The sequence below is a fragment of the Delphinus delphis genome, chromosome 16 (assembly GCF_949987515.2).
Source record: "Delphinus delphis chromosome 16, mDelDel1.2, whole genome shotgun sequence".
Classification (NCBI taxonomy): Eukaryota; Metazoa; Chordata; class Mammalia; order Artiodactyla; family Delphinidae; genus Delphinus; species Delphinus delphis.
In genome coordinates, this window is record NC_082698.1 from 36,779,486 (window position 1) to 36,793,797 (window position 14,312).

Sequence of the window (14,312 nt, forward strand, 5' to 3'; positions counted from 1 at the left end):
TGGGAGGCCTGGGCTGTTGTCCCAGCTTTGCCTCTAACCATCTGGGCGTCCTTGGAAGAGTCACTTCATTTTGCCTTTAACATCCATCTTCAAGGTCTTTGCTACACTATGATTTTGTGCCATCACTGCCAGAAACTAGATGGTCTTTGGTGATGGCTGGAGGGTCTCAGAAGCAAAGAGGGGTGGTCTTCTTTCCCTCTATTTCTCTTGCAAGCTCTCTTTTCTTTCATGACACTTTTCCCCTTGGGTGTAATTTTATGCACGGAGGGAAGTGAATAGCCAGTGGGAGCAAGAACTCGTATCGCTGAACTTAAAAGTGTTTAAATTACAATTAGGAAAAGGTGGGAGGTTAACAGGCTCTGGAATTTGGGGGATCTTCCTTTTTCTCAACCTATTCTCTTCTGAGTCCTTCTTTCTGCTATTTCTCTGGGAACATTATGTTTAACCACCTGGTGAGAAGGTGAGTGGGTGTTCTGGGCTCCAAATGTCACATATTAACTGGGGGTGGCAGGTGGGAGGTTTCCCAGTAAAAGAGAATTCCTCAATTTTTGCTTCGAGGTATGGCTTGAGTCATTTGTTCTATATTTGCCCTTTACCTAACTTTTACCTGACCTAAACCTGGTTCAGAACTTTGTATGGGAGCATTATTTACCAACATAATTTTGTGTAGTAAAACTTTGTGTAGACAAGTAACAACAGACTGTTTTATACAGAATGAAAATGTGGCTCTGGTGTTTGGTGGTCTGTTTGGTCCTTGGGACCCTGCATTCCGAGGTATCCAGAGGGAAGCTGGCACCTGTGGATCCTGAAACAAACATGAATGTGGTAAGTTTCTCAAAGTCATCTGTTTTTAAAAGCGCATCTGTGATCAATGTTAATTATTTTCTGAAATCCAGTTATGTAGCTACATGAAGCCACAAACTCTATTCTCTTTATATCACATTATGTTTTTCCTGTTCTCCGAATCTTAGATTCAGCTAGCTGGACTTTACTTAAAAGGTAATGTGTATTTTACAGACCTCATTTGCTGTTAAAACATATACTTCTTAGTAAGATAAGTGATATTTTTATACATTCATTTCATTTTTAAGTCTCACTGAATTTGTTTAAACAACAATAAAAAAAAGTGTCAAAACTTTGAAAGAATGTTAATACTCAATGTGCTGAACAAGGACAGATTACCAATGTCCATAGTTCAATACAAAAATCAAAGTATCTGAAAAAAAATTTGTTAGAACAAATAAGCAAAAATAGTCCCTCGAGTAATGAAAACATTTCAAAGTTATTAATCTTAAGTAAACAATTAAATCTGGCGATACCTTATTTAGGCATAAAATATCAGGAAAGTACATGTTGCTACAGAAAACAGCAGCTTTAAAACAGATGATGCAGTGACGCAACTGAAGAATCGGGCAACCTTGGAGATGGAGATAAATTTATAGTCAGCCAAGAGAGTATGACCTGATATCTGGGTCTTAAGGTTACATTTTATTTCTTGTCCCAGATCTTTTCTTTTTAAGTTTTTTTAAAATTGAAAGCATTTTTATTTTAAAATTTTTTTCCTGTAAGAATGATAAACTTAAATCCTTTCAAGTGTTTGTGGTAGAGAGAATAATGAGTACTTATTTACACTAAGTCTTCTGGATAATTGAGTTATCCATATGCCACTGAGCTCCAAATTAACAATTGCCCCATGGATTAATTGGTACAAACTGTTATGTATAAAATAGATAAACGAGGATATGTTGTACAACACAGGGAATGTAGCCAATATTTTATAATAACTATAAATGGAATTTAACCTTTAAAAATTGTGAATCACTGTGTTGCACACCTGAAACATATAATATTGTACATCAGCTATAACCTCAGTTTAAAAAAAAAGAAAACAAAAAACAATTAATTGCCCCACGGATCTTTCCTTATGGAGTAGTGAATTTGATCATAATTCCTTACTTTTCCTCTTTTCCCTCCAGTTTTATTGAGATATAATTGACATATAACATTGTATTAGTTTAAGGTGTACAACATAATGATTTGCACTATGTATATATTGTAAAATGATTACCACAATCATTTAATTTATTTATTTATTTAACATCTTTATTGGAATATAATTGCTTTACAATGGTGTGTTCGTTTCTGCTTTATAACAAAGTGAATCAGCTATACATATACATATATCCCCATATCTCCTCCCTCTTGTGTCTCCCTCCCACCCTCCCTATCCCACCCCTATTTACAATAGCCAGGACATGGAAGCAACCTAAGCGTCCATCGACAGATGAATGGATAAAGAAGATGTGGCACATATATACAATGGAACATTACTCAGCCATAAAAAGAAACGCAGTTGAGTTATTTGTAGTGAGGTGGATGGACCTAGAGTCTGTCATACAGAGTGAAGTAAGTCAGAAAGAGAAAAACAAATAGCGTATGCTATCACAATCATTTTTTCTTTTCTTGTTCAACTCTACCTTGACATTCTAGTGTAGTTTTATTGGTCCATTGGTTAAAAACAGATTAATACTTTTTATGCTTCATTTCCCAGGATGGGGTCTCTTAAAACAAGGAAAATGGTAGATTACAGTATTACCTGGCATATTTAGAAAAGAAAGAAAGAAGTGTTTATTTGTACCTGGGAGCCAGGATGGAAACAAAGAAGCCCAAAGCTATGGTAAAATAAGACACACTTGGTGTAGAACATGTTAAAATGGTTTAGCTGAACATCTGTGAGTAGAACACAGAGGTAAAACAAGGGGAGGATTTACTTTTGCGATGGGATGTTGGCTACTAGATTGAGCAGACTGCAATTTCAGTAACAATTCATTTCTTAAGGAAAACCTGGAGAATGTCATTGACACTTTGTCTTCTTTGCTCCACAGAGTGAAATTATCTCTCACTGGGGATTCCCTAGTGAGGAACACCTAGTTGTGACAGAAGATGGATATATTCTTTGCCTTAACCGAATCCCCCACGGGAGGAAGAACCATTCTGACAGAGGTATGGGTGTTTTCTGTGGTGAGAAAGGAAAGCTCTGAAAATTTAACAGCATTGCTGGAATTTGGTTCTTTTTTTAGGTCACTAACCAAGTTCAGATTTAACTTGAAAACATTGAAATGGGATTATTTTTTAGACCAAAGTACTCAACATGTTACATTTATGCAAGGTGTGTAAAAAACACTTCTTCGGGCTTCCCTGGTGGCGCAATGGTTGAGAATCTGCCTGCCAATGCAGGGGACACGGGTTCGAGCCCTGGTCTGGGAGGATCCCACATGCCGCGGAGCAACTAGCCCCGTGAGCCACAGTTACTGAGCCTGCGCATCTGGAGCCTGTGCTCTGCAACAAGAGAGGCCGCGATAGTGAGAGGCCCGTGCACCGCGTTGAGGAGTGGCCCCCACTTGCTGCAACTAGAGAAAGCCCTCGCACAGAAACGAAGAGCCAACACAGCCATAAATAAATAAATAAAAATTTTTTAAAAAAGGCAAAATTCCTTCCTTTTAAAAAAAAAAAACACTTCTTCTTTTAAAGAAATAAGGACAAGAGTCATCTAATTTCATATTTCGCTTAAAGGTTCGAAGGTCAGGTTTGTTTGAGGATATGCTAAAATCTCCGCTTTCTTTGTTATAAGGAAGCATTTCATTTAATAAAATGGTTTGAGCATTAAGTAGATAGCTCTTGCTGTTTGAAAATTACGTAATTTTTTGAATAGGTAATGTATTCCCATAGTTCAAAAATCAAAGAGAACAAAAAGATACACAGCGAAATACCTCCCTCCCATCTCATTCTCCACCTCCCTAGTTTTTTATGTATCTTTCCAAAATCTCTTTATTTTAAATTTCTTTATCTCTAAAAAAATCTCTTTAGAAGCAAACATAAATTATTATTTTTCCTTGCTTCCCTTTTAATATAAAATGTGGCTTATAATGCACGTTCTTTTGTTCCTTGAATTTTTTACTTAAGATTTTGGAGATTTTTCCATACAATACAGAGAGCACTTCATCATTTATCTCTGCTGATACATAGTATTCCACTGTATAACTGTACCATGATTTATTTAACAAGTGTCCTATTAATGGGCATTTAGACTATTTCTAGTCTTCGATTAACAAATATTGCTGCTGTAAGTAACCTTGTATGTGTGCAAGTTTATTTATAAGATACATTTTCAGAAATAGAATTTTTGGGTCAGAGGATATATGGATTTGTGATTTTGATAGATATTGTTAAATTGCTTTTCATGTGGTCTTGTTCTGGTAATTACTCTCATAAGCAATATATGAAAGTTCTTATAGTTTTGGCTTAAAATATATACATATTTTTTCTTATAACTCAAGCAAAACTGTGGTTTCCAATGCGGATTGAGGAATTTCTATATAGATTACTTGAAATTGTTAGATATCAGAATAAGGATCTGATCCTTAGTCAATCATCTCTCCAGATGTAGCTTATTTTTTTTCTTTTAACATTTTCTGATTTTAGAAACTTAGGAAATTAAGGTGAGATTAAGGTAATTGGATAACTATCTCTTCTTCAATTAAAATTTTATGTGAGTAGAAAATTTTTATTCAAAGCAAACTTAAAAGCCCTCTGTGTTAATGTGAGCTTTGTAATCTGTTTTTCTCTTAATATAATCTGATTTATCCATGTTGTTCTGGCATAAATTCTAGCTATAATGAGCCTTTCAGTAATGTTACCTGGTCAAGACAGCCAATGCTGTTTTTGAAATTTAGTTTCTAACTCTTGAGAGTTTTATGATTTACAGATCCTCTTAAAAGCATGTTACAAAATGAGCAATGAGTTACAGCAAGGGCTTCTATTTTTTCTTCTGCTCAAGACACACAAAACATATTTTATTTCAGAGTGAACATATGATCTTGATTTCCTTCCCTTTTTTTAAAAGAAGTAAACCCTGTATACAGATTTCAGATCCCATATAAAGAAAAATAGGTATTGATATTATTTCTCTTAAAAGTGGTTAGTTGACTAATAATTAGTAGTGTGAGCCATTGTTAAAAAAATGCAGGGAACCACAGTAAAGACCATTTACTTGGCCATCTGAAATTAAGCTTAGAACCTGAGAGAGAGAAAGAATTTCAAAACAGGAATAGGGAAATTCAGTCTGCTTATCTTTTAAGAAATTAATGCTTTTAAGAAAATAATGCCGTACATCTGTACTATTTATAAGTCATTACAAGATACGTTAAAACATTATTCATTTATCAAGGATGAAGTGAAGCTATTCCTCTTACCCTTCTTAATGTAGTTTTTCTCAGTTTTTGTGTTCTTCTGTGATGCTGTAACCTTACCCCTGGGTTCAGGGGTGCTAACAAAGGCATTCTTGTCTGTGGATAGTTGCTAAGTTGGAGTTTCTGTGCGGGGGCTAGAGCTGGGGATCTCCTATTCTGCCATCTTGCCGATGTCACCTCCATTATTTATTTATAGGTACCACATTCCTTGTGGAACCTTAGTTTAAAGCTGTGTGGTGAGGGCTTCCCTGGTGGCGCAGTGGTTGAGAGTCCGCCTGCCGATGCAGGGGACACAGGTTTGTGCCCCGGTCCAGGAAGATCCCACATGCTGCCAAGCGGCTGGGCCCGTGGGCCATGGCTGCTGAGCCTGCGCGTCCAGAGCCTGTGCTCCGCAACGGGAGAGGCCACAGCGGTGAGAGGCCCGCGTACCGCAGGAAAAAAAAAAAAAAAAAAAGCTGTGTGGTGAGCATCTTTCAGTCCTGTCTCAGTGACCCCCTCTGATTGTATGTTGAGCCTCACTTGGGGATCACTGGAAGTTTTTTATGATCACAGAACTTGGCCACATGGCTCCTCTACCCATGCCAACTGCTCTCCTTTCTGCCAACCTCCCTGTTCTCACCCGTCTTACGTAGTTTTGCAGGATTAAGCTTCGTAGCGCGCAGGTATAATTATATGATATGGCCACTCAGCAATCTTCATGAGCCTCATAAATGAAGATAACACCATTCCTTAATATTTTGTCCTAGCTGTTGTCTGTACTGTTCACCCTCATTTTATACAGCAGTGGACCTTTGAAGTTCACCATGGATATGTGCAAGAACTTCATGATTCCTCAAACTAGTGATTACAGTTATAGGCTATGATGTCTACGGTGGCTTCCTCTGTAGAATGGGATAGAATACCTCTTTCACAAGGTTTATGAGGAGTGCTTGAGAACCACTGGTTGCCAACTGTGTTTACCCATCATCTAAGAAACATTTATCATTTATCAACTGCACAGGTTTAAATTGGCACCATAGCCAAATTGCAAATGGTATAACTGAAGTGGTATCTGTGATAAGTATCAAAGAACTGCTCTCTCACATGCTGAAATCCAGATGAGTTATTTCCCTTTTGCTAAATTCTCCCTGGGCCTCAGCTGGTGACACAACCCTCTGGATTGGTGTTCACTCTGCCCACCATCTTTATTTCTATGCATTCCTAAAAACATTTTTTTTTTTTCTGTCCTTCCAGCCCCACCCAGCTTAACATGCTGCTTGAGCATGAAGGAGACACACTTCCTCCAAACTCCCAGATGCCTTGCTAACACCCCTCCTGAGGTGTTTTTCTTCTTCTGCTTCGGGGTTAACTCACGTGTGTACTTCTCTCTCCCCGCCACCCCTCCCTGCAACCACTCTTTGAAGGCAGAGGCTGTGTGTTTGTCACCTCTGTGTTCCTCACAGCAACCAGCAGCACCAGGGTGCCTGCGTGGGTGGCCTAATTAAGAGGTATATCGGGCAGTCTTCAGAATTGGGATTCTGAAGTGCATGAAGGCAATGGATCCTCTCTCTAGTAAAATAAAATAGACATTTGTGCACACACAGATTTTATATTAAGATGCAGAGGTTGTGTGGACTCAGTAAAGAATCCCCTGATTTATTTTTATTTAAAAAAATTTTCTTTATTGAAGTAGAGTTGATTTACAGTGTTGTGCCAGTCTCTGCTGTACAGCACAGTGACTCAGTTATACACATATAGACATTCTTTTTTCATATTCTTTTCCATTATGGTTTATCACAAGATACTGAATATAGTTCCCTGTGCTCTACAGTAGGTCCTTGTTGTTTATCCATTCTAAATGTGATAGTTTGCATCTGCCAGCCCCAAAGTCCCAGTCCATCCCTCTCCCTTCCCTTCTCGCCCTTGGCAACCACAAGTCTGTTCTCTATGTCTATGAGTCTGTGTCTGTTTTGTAGACAGGTTCATTTGTGCCATATTTTAGATTCCACATATAAGTGATATCATATGGTATTTGTCTTCCTCTTTCTGACTTACTTCACTTAGTATGATAATCTCTAGTTGCATCCATGTTGCTGCAAATGGCATTATTTCATTCTTTTTTATTCCATTGTATATATGTACCACATCTTCTTTATCCATTCATCTGTCGATGGACATTTAGGTGGTTTCCACGTTTTGGCTATTGTGAACAGTGCCGCTATGAACATAGGGGTGCATGTATCTTTTTGAATTATAGTTTTGTCCGGGTATATTCCCAGGAGTGGGATTGCTGGGTCATATGGTAATTCTATTTTTAGTTTTCTGAGGAACCTCCATACTGTTCTCCATAGTGGCTCTACCAATTTACACTCCCACCAAGAGTGTAGGAGGGTTCCCTTTTCTCCACACCCTCTCCAGCACTTGTTATTTGTAGACTTTTTAATGATGGGCATTCTGACCGGTGTGAGGTGGTACCTCATTGTGGTTTTGATTTGCATTTCTCTAATAATTAGCGATGTTGAGCATCTTTTCATGTGCCTACTGGCCATCTGTATGTCTTCTTTGGAGAAATGTCTTATTAAGGTCTTCTGCCCATTTTTCAATTGGGTTGTTTTTTTTGTTGTTGTTGAGCTGTATGAGCTGTTTGTATATTTTGGAGATTAAGCCTTTGTCTATTGAATCATTTGCAAATATTCTCTCCCATTCCGTAGGTTGTCTTTTCATTTTTTTATGGTTTCCTTTGCTGTGCAAAAGCTTGTAAGTTTGATTAGGTCCCATTTGTTTATTTTTGTTTTTAATTCTATTGCCTTGGGAGACTGACGTAAGAAAACAGTGGTACAATTTATGTCAGAGAATGTTTTGCCTATGCTCTCTTCTAGGAGTTTTATGGTGTCATGTCTTGTGTTTAAGTCTTTAAGCCATTTTGAGTTTATTTTTGTGTATGATGTGAGGATGTGTTCTAACTTCATCGATTTACATGCAGCTGTCCAGCTTTCCCAATATTACTTGCTGAAGAGACTTTTTCCCATTTTATAATCTTGCCTCCTTTGTCAAAGATTAATTAACCATAGGTGTGTGGGTTTATTTTTGGGCTCTCTATTCTGTTCCATTGATCCATATGCCTGTTTTTGTACCAATTCCACACTGTTTTAAAGAATCCCCTGATTTAGGCAATCCTTTGTCTGTCTGGTCAGACCTCTACTAATTAGGAAGCTTGAAATGTGTATTTAGAAAACGGTTAGTGACCTGTGGAGTGTATGTGGGCTGTTTCTCAATGTTAAGCAAACTTCTCTATCAAGTGTTGAGCTACCCCTACTTTGCACTAACTCCAATAAGGGAATTGAAATTCAGAAATCCATCCTTTATAGGGAAGTGGTTATATTTTAATCTGCTCAGCCTTATTTCAGAAAGTCACGGGATGCTGGCACTAGAAGGATCTCAGAGTCCTGCCTGGGCCGGCAGTTTGGAGAACTTGCATTTTTTTTTTTGCGGTACGCGGGCCTCTCACTGTTGTGGCCTCTCCCGTTGCGGAGCACAGGCTCCGGACACTCAGGCTCAGCGGCCATGGCTCACGGGCCCAGCCGCTCCGCGGCATGTGGGATCTTCCCAGACCAGGGCACGAACCCGTGTCCCCTGCATCGGCAGGCGGACTCTCAACCACTACGCCACCAGAGAAGCCCTAACTTGCATTTTTAACATAACTCTCTAGTGGATTCCAAGGGAAAATCCTTGGGTTTGGGAACCCAGGTTCTAGAGCAACACTCTCATTTTACTGGGCGTGACTGTTAGGTTCAAAGAGGGAAGGGGATTTGCTTTAGGTCAAAAGTTAGTGGCCCAGCCAGTTTGACTCCGGGTTCAGTGTCCTTTGAACTGGAGTGTGCAGCCTTATGTAGTAAGTATTGAGCAACTTGATCCTATGATAGCGTATTTATTTGTTGGTTAAAACAAAGAAATAGAGAAAGGCCTTGCCTAAAACACATAAAATAGCAACAGTAACAGCGAGGCCGACTTACTTCTGCCTAACTAGGAAATAAACTGTAAAATAAAGCAATCATCAAAAAAAGCACCAACCGTGGAACATTTATGTCTGAAAAGCAGTATGTGTCTGATGGCCTGGTGAGTGAGTTCATTCTGGAGTGTGAGTAATTGCCTTCGTGCACAAACAGGGTTTTTGAACTTTGCCGTGGGGTTGCCCATTGAACTTTTTGAGTCATAATTGAAAATTCACAACGTGGCTTGTGAGTTAGGTTTCGGGGGGAAAGAGCATCAGGCTATGGTTTAAAAAAAAAAACCTTGGTTTTGACTATACGTTTTAGGTTTCTGACCAATTTCTGGGTTTTCTGTTCTTCCCTTGTACGTGGTTCCTAAGGAAACCATTTCCTAAACGCAGTGCTCTAACAAGCTAAACAGAGGCCTTGATCAGCTGGGATGTAATTCCTCGCCTCCCAGTGGCACTGGACAGACGTAGGGCCATTAATTAGTGCCCGGGCTTGTTGACTCTAGCTCCCTGAGCTCACTCCCAGGCTCACTTGGACCTTGATGGTACACGGGGCAGGGGGCTGTATTCAGACCCTCTGCGTAACGGAGCATCACGAGGCAGCGTCAGCTGCACAGCACAGCTTGTCTCATATTGGCCGGTGGGAGCTGGGGCTAAGAGTCAGAGTGGAAGGGAAGAGAGCGCTGTGCCCGGCACCCCTCCCTCCTCCAGTACTCCCTCCCTGCCTGCTGCCTAACCTCGATGTTGCTTCAGGGAGGAGTTCCCCAGCTCTCACACCTGCTCAGGCTGACCCCTGGCCACGTATTCTCATCGCTCTTTGTGTGTTTCCTTCATAGCACTTAAGACAGGTAGGACAATAAATAATAGCGTATTCTGTCAGGGGTGATGCTTATAACCTCGATCCTCCCCACTAGACCATGAGCTCTCGGAGAGCCCAAACCTTTTCTGATTACTCAATGATCGCTCCGGCCCAAGGCTTCAGTCTACCTGCTTCTACAGTCCTGGTCCTCCTGGGGACCGGGTTGACCAAAGCATCTGCACTTTCTAGTGTTCCTTGCCCAAGAGCACGTTGAATTAAGGATCCCCCTGAGCTCAGAGGCACCGTACCTCTGTTTGAAGGCAGGCTGTGGTAGCAGAGAAGGGCAGGGGAAGCAGAAAGGCAGTTTGGCATGGAGATAACAAGCACTTTGGTGTCACGTAATCACATGGTTCCCGGTTCCACCATATACTAATTGTATTTACATCCTTGGGCAAATCATTTCTTTTTTCTATGCCTCAGAGTCCCTGTCTGTAACGTAGGAAGGATAACTTAAATGGCGTAGTGCCATCCTGGGTACACAGTAAACTCTAATTAAGGCAGTGCCCTGGAAAGCACACATGGTATATGTGGGGTGGGTATCACTGTGTGTGTGAATATGCGCTGTTGGGTGTTTTTTTATTTCTTTCCTTCCTTTATTCCTTCATTATTGCTTTTATTCATCAAATTTGCCTGGAGCGAGCACCACGTGGCAGACTCAGCATTGGGTGCCACGGAGGCTGCAGTGAATGAGACGGACCGATTGCTGCCTTCTGGTTGCTTAGCGATCAAAGTGACCACCACTGCGGCTGGTGGGGCGAATGGCATCCCGAGGATGGGGTGTTTTTCTTCCCTGCTCTGTGATCCCGGCACTATTGTGTTTCCTTCTGCCGAGGGTCACCCCCTTTCCAGCAGGGTGACTGTGAAATGTGAGTGCAGTGATCTGGGCAGTGGCAAGGTCTGCGTGCCTTTCTGAACGCTTCCTGTGGTTGGGCCGTGTGCTGCACTCTGTGTGAACTGTCACATGACTTGTCACACAGCTCTGGGATGTAAGGGCTCTTATTACCCCCTGTTACAGAGGAGGAAACCAAGGTTACAGAGGTTAATTAACTTGCTTATTATAAAGTAGCTGGTGGTTGGTAGTAGAGGCAGGATTCCCATGGCTTGTGATGGCATGTCTGCCCCTTGGGCTCTTAGCACTGCAGCAATGTCTCTGATCAAGGGACAGCGTGCAAAGTGCTTGATTTAGATAACCTGCGTACCAGCTTCCATTGCTTACGTTCCTGGTGATGAGTGCTTTGGAGATAAGCCTCTCCTTATTTCTCCCTCCAGTGAGTATAAGGTGTTGTGGCCGAGCCTTCCCACTAATGTTATTTGTTGACAGTGTTTTGGGCTGTCTTTGAGGCCCATTCTTCACATTAGAATTAGACTACAAAAATTCACCCAGTCGTCCCCTGTTGTGGATAAATAAAAGTCCACTCTTGATTATTCTGGAGTCGGAGGCCCTAGAGCTACCTTCAGGGGCCTCTTGGGTGCTGGACCCGGGATCTTCGCGTCTGGTTGGCCTCCTCTCTGGGCCAGCCTGGTGCAGCAGAGGACTGGACATGCTCCCCTTTCAATGAAGCCACTTTGAGCACAGCTATGGATGGGCTACGTCAGAAGAGCTGAGGGAGCTTGCCGAAAATAAATATTTCCAGGCTCCGTCTCTGGACTTCCTGATTCCCTAAATCAGGACCAAGGGCAGAAATGTGCGTGGAGTGCCCCCAGATGATTTTGAGATGTAGCCACTTCTAGCAAATAGTGCTTGGCTTGATTTGAAGTGGCCACGTACACACGGAGTATTTATAAGCGCTCCCCCCGTCCCCTACCTCTTTATTTATTTATTTATTTTTTTCTCAGTACGTGGGCCTCTCACTGTTGTGGCCTCTCCCGTTGCGGAGCACAGGCTCCAGACGCGCGGGCTCAGCGGCCGTGGCTCACGGGCCCAGCCGCTCCGCGGCATGTGGGATCTTCCCGGACTGGGGCACGAACCCGTGTCCCCTGCATTGGCAGGCGGACTCTCAACCACTGTGCCACCAGGGAAGCCCTACCTCTTTATTTTTGAATGACGTTTTCTTTAGAGTAGTGGTTACAGGCAAGGACTTTAGAATGGGGCTGACTTGGGTTTCAATTCTGGCTCACTGCTTACGTGATTGTTTCAGAGCAGGTTACCTATCCTCTCTCTCCGGGCATCAGTTACCTCATCTGTACCATGGGGGTGGATCTTAACAGCTCTCTTGGCAACAGTGTAATCCATGTGGAACGTGGTGCATGATAGGTAGCTGTTACTGATGAATAGTAATAATAACAACAAATCCACCAGGTGCCACAGTGCTGGCTAGAGTTTGTCTTAAGTAGTCGGGGCAGATTCAGGAAGCCCCCTGGGCCCTGGCTCTTTGGGTGATCGACAGCCTATCTTTGGCGTGGTTGAACCAGCCCTTGGACTTTGGCTTTGTCCAGTCCCATGGATGGCTGCAGGGAGGTCTAAAGTGAGGGGTGATCTCGACTTTGCATTACTCAGTATGGGGTGCCAGGGATGCGTGTGCGCCATAAGCCAGGTCCTTGTTGCCATTTTGTCTAGAACCTGCCTTTGCAGAAGGAGATGGGGGGCCCTTATGCCACTTACAGCCCATCTTCTAAGCTTTTCTAGAAGATTTTAGGTCATGCAGGCTCCTGCCAAACTAGCAAGCAGCCAGGTCTCTCTCTTCTTCAGGCCCAGGAGACATCCTGCCCGCCTCTGAGTCCTGGTTTGGGATTGGTGGCTGTGCAACTCTGCACAGGTTACTTAGCCACACTGCCTCAGAGTCCTTATCTGAAAAATGGGGGTGAAAACTCGTCCCCAAATGTATTAGTTTCCTACTGCTGCTGTAACAAACTACCACGAACTTAGTGGCTGAAAACAGCATAAATTTATTACCTTACTCTCCTGGAGGCCAGAAGTCCTAAGATCAAGGTGTTCGTAGGGCTGCCTTTTGGAGGCACTTGGGGAAGATCCATTCACTTGCCTTTTCCAGCATCTGGACGCTGCCCACATTCCTCGGCTTCTGGCCCCATCCTCCATCTTCAAAGCCAGTAGGGTAGCATTTTCCAGTCTCTCTCTGATTCTGACCCTCTTAGAAGGAGCCTTGTGATTACGCTGGGCCCACCGGATAATCTCGGATGCTACCCCATCTCAAGATCCTTAATCCCGTCTGCCAAGTTCCTTTTGCCATTAGCCTTTTCTCGGCTAAAGAATGCCACTTCATGTTGTCTTTCTTCACAGAGCTTGCATTCTAGTAATGATTTATTACATTTGTACATTTATTATTATTGTGAGTCACTATTATTTATCAGCCATTGTACCATCCCCACTTTAGAAAAGGACATCGATACTCCAGAGAGATTGAGTAAATTCTAAAGGGTTACATATCCAGTAAGAACCAAAGTCTATTTCATGCCAACGCGCTGATCTTTGTGATCTCCTCCTCTCTTCCTCCTTCTTTTGGTTCTTTGTTGGACCTCAGCTGATGTCTCACACCATTTTTGAGCAAGGTGGAGGCCTGTCCAGACACCGCCCTGGTAGAGAAGGCCAGTGCTTGGGAGGCAGGAGGAACTTGCCCGTGCACCCAGTCATCTTCCTCTTGTGAGGCTGTGGGCTCAGCAGATTCATTTTTGGAGGCTGAGCAATCCCCTCCTGGCTTCCACCCACGTTTGGCCCCATCAGGCAGGCAGCGCCGTGGCGGCCTGTCACCGGGCTGCATTTCTTTGCTGGCTCTGTGCTAACTACGTGGGTGACTGTGAAGAAGTCACTTGCCCTCTCTGGGCCAAGGTACTTTTAGGCCTTTCCCTCAGCCCCCAGCCCTCGTACAGCCAGTTTGGACAAGCTAATTGCAGGGCACAGCAGGAAAGGCAGCCCTTGTCCTGACCTGTTGGTTTGTTGCTCAAAGACAGACCAGGCTGCAGGTGCTGGAGTGTGTGGGCTAGGCTGGTCCTTGGAAGAATTGCCTGAGCGGGCAAGGTTGCATATCGTGGCCTGGCCCCCTGTTCTCTGTCTCCTCCATCCATCTACTAGAGATTCCTTTCTTCCAAGCACTTGGTCCAACTCCCTCCAAAATAGCGTTCTGTCTTTGGTTTGTCATTCCCTGAGGGCCTCTGTATGTTGTGGAATGACTCTCTGTTGTTAGCCTTTCCCATAGCTGTACGTTGTAGAATGACTCTGTTGTTAGCCTTTCCCGTAGCAAAACCGCTAAGAGCATGGACCCTGGCATTAGCC

The 14,312-nt window shown here is 42.8% G+C and overlaps 1 protein-coding gene across 2 annotated transcripts in view; it reads left to right on the forward strand.

Annotated features, from left to right (window-relative positions):
• The window catches only part of LIPA (lipase A, lysosomal acid type), a 158,783-nt gene that overhangs the window by 125,551 nt on the left and 18,920 nt on the right, over positions 1-14,312 (forward strand). For both annotated transcript variants that reach the window (XM_060034512.1, XM_060034511.1), the window contains exons 2-3: positions 714-825; positions 2,886-3,003. In XM_060034512.1, the coding sequence (XP_059890495.1) occupies positions 715-825; positions 2,886-3,003 (229 nt within the window). In that variant the 5' untranslated portion in view covers position 714. The remainder of the gene's footprint in view (positions 1-713; positions 826-2,885; positions 3,004-14,312) is intronic.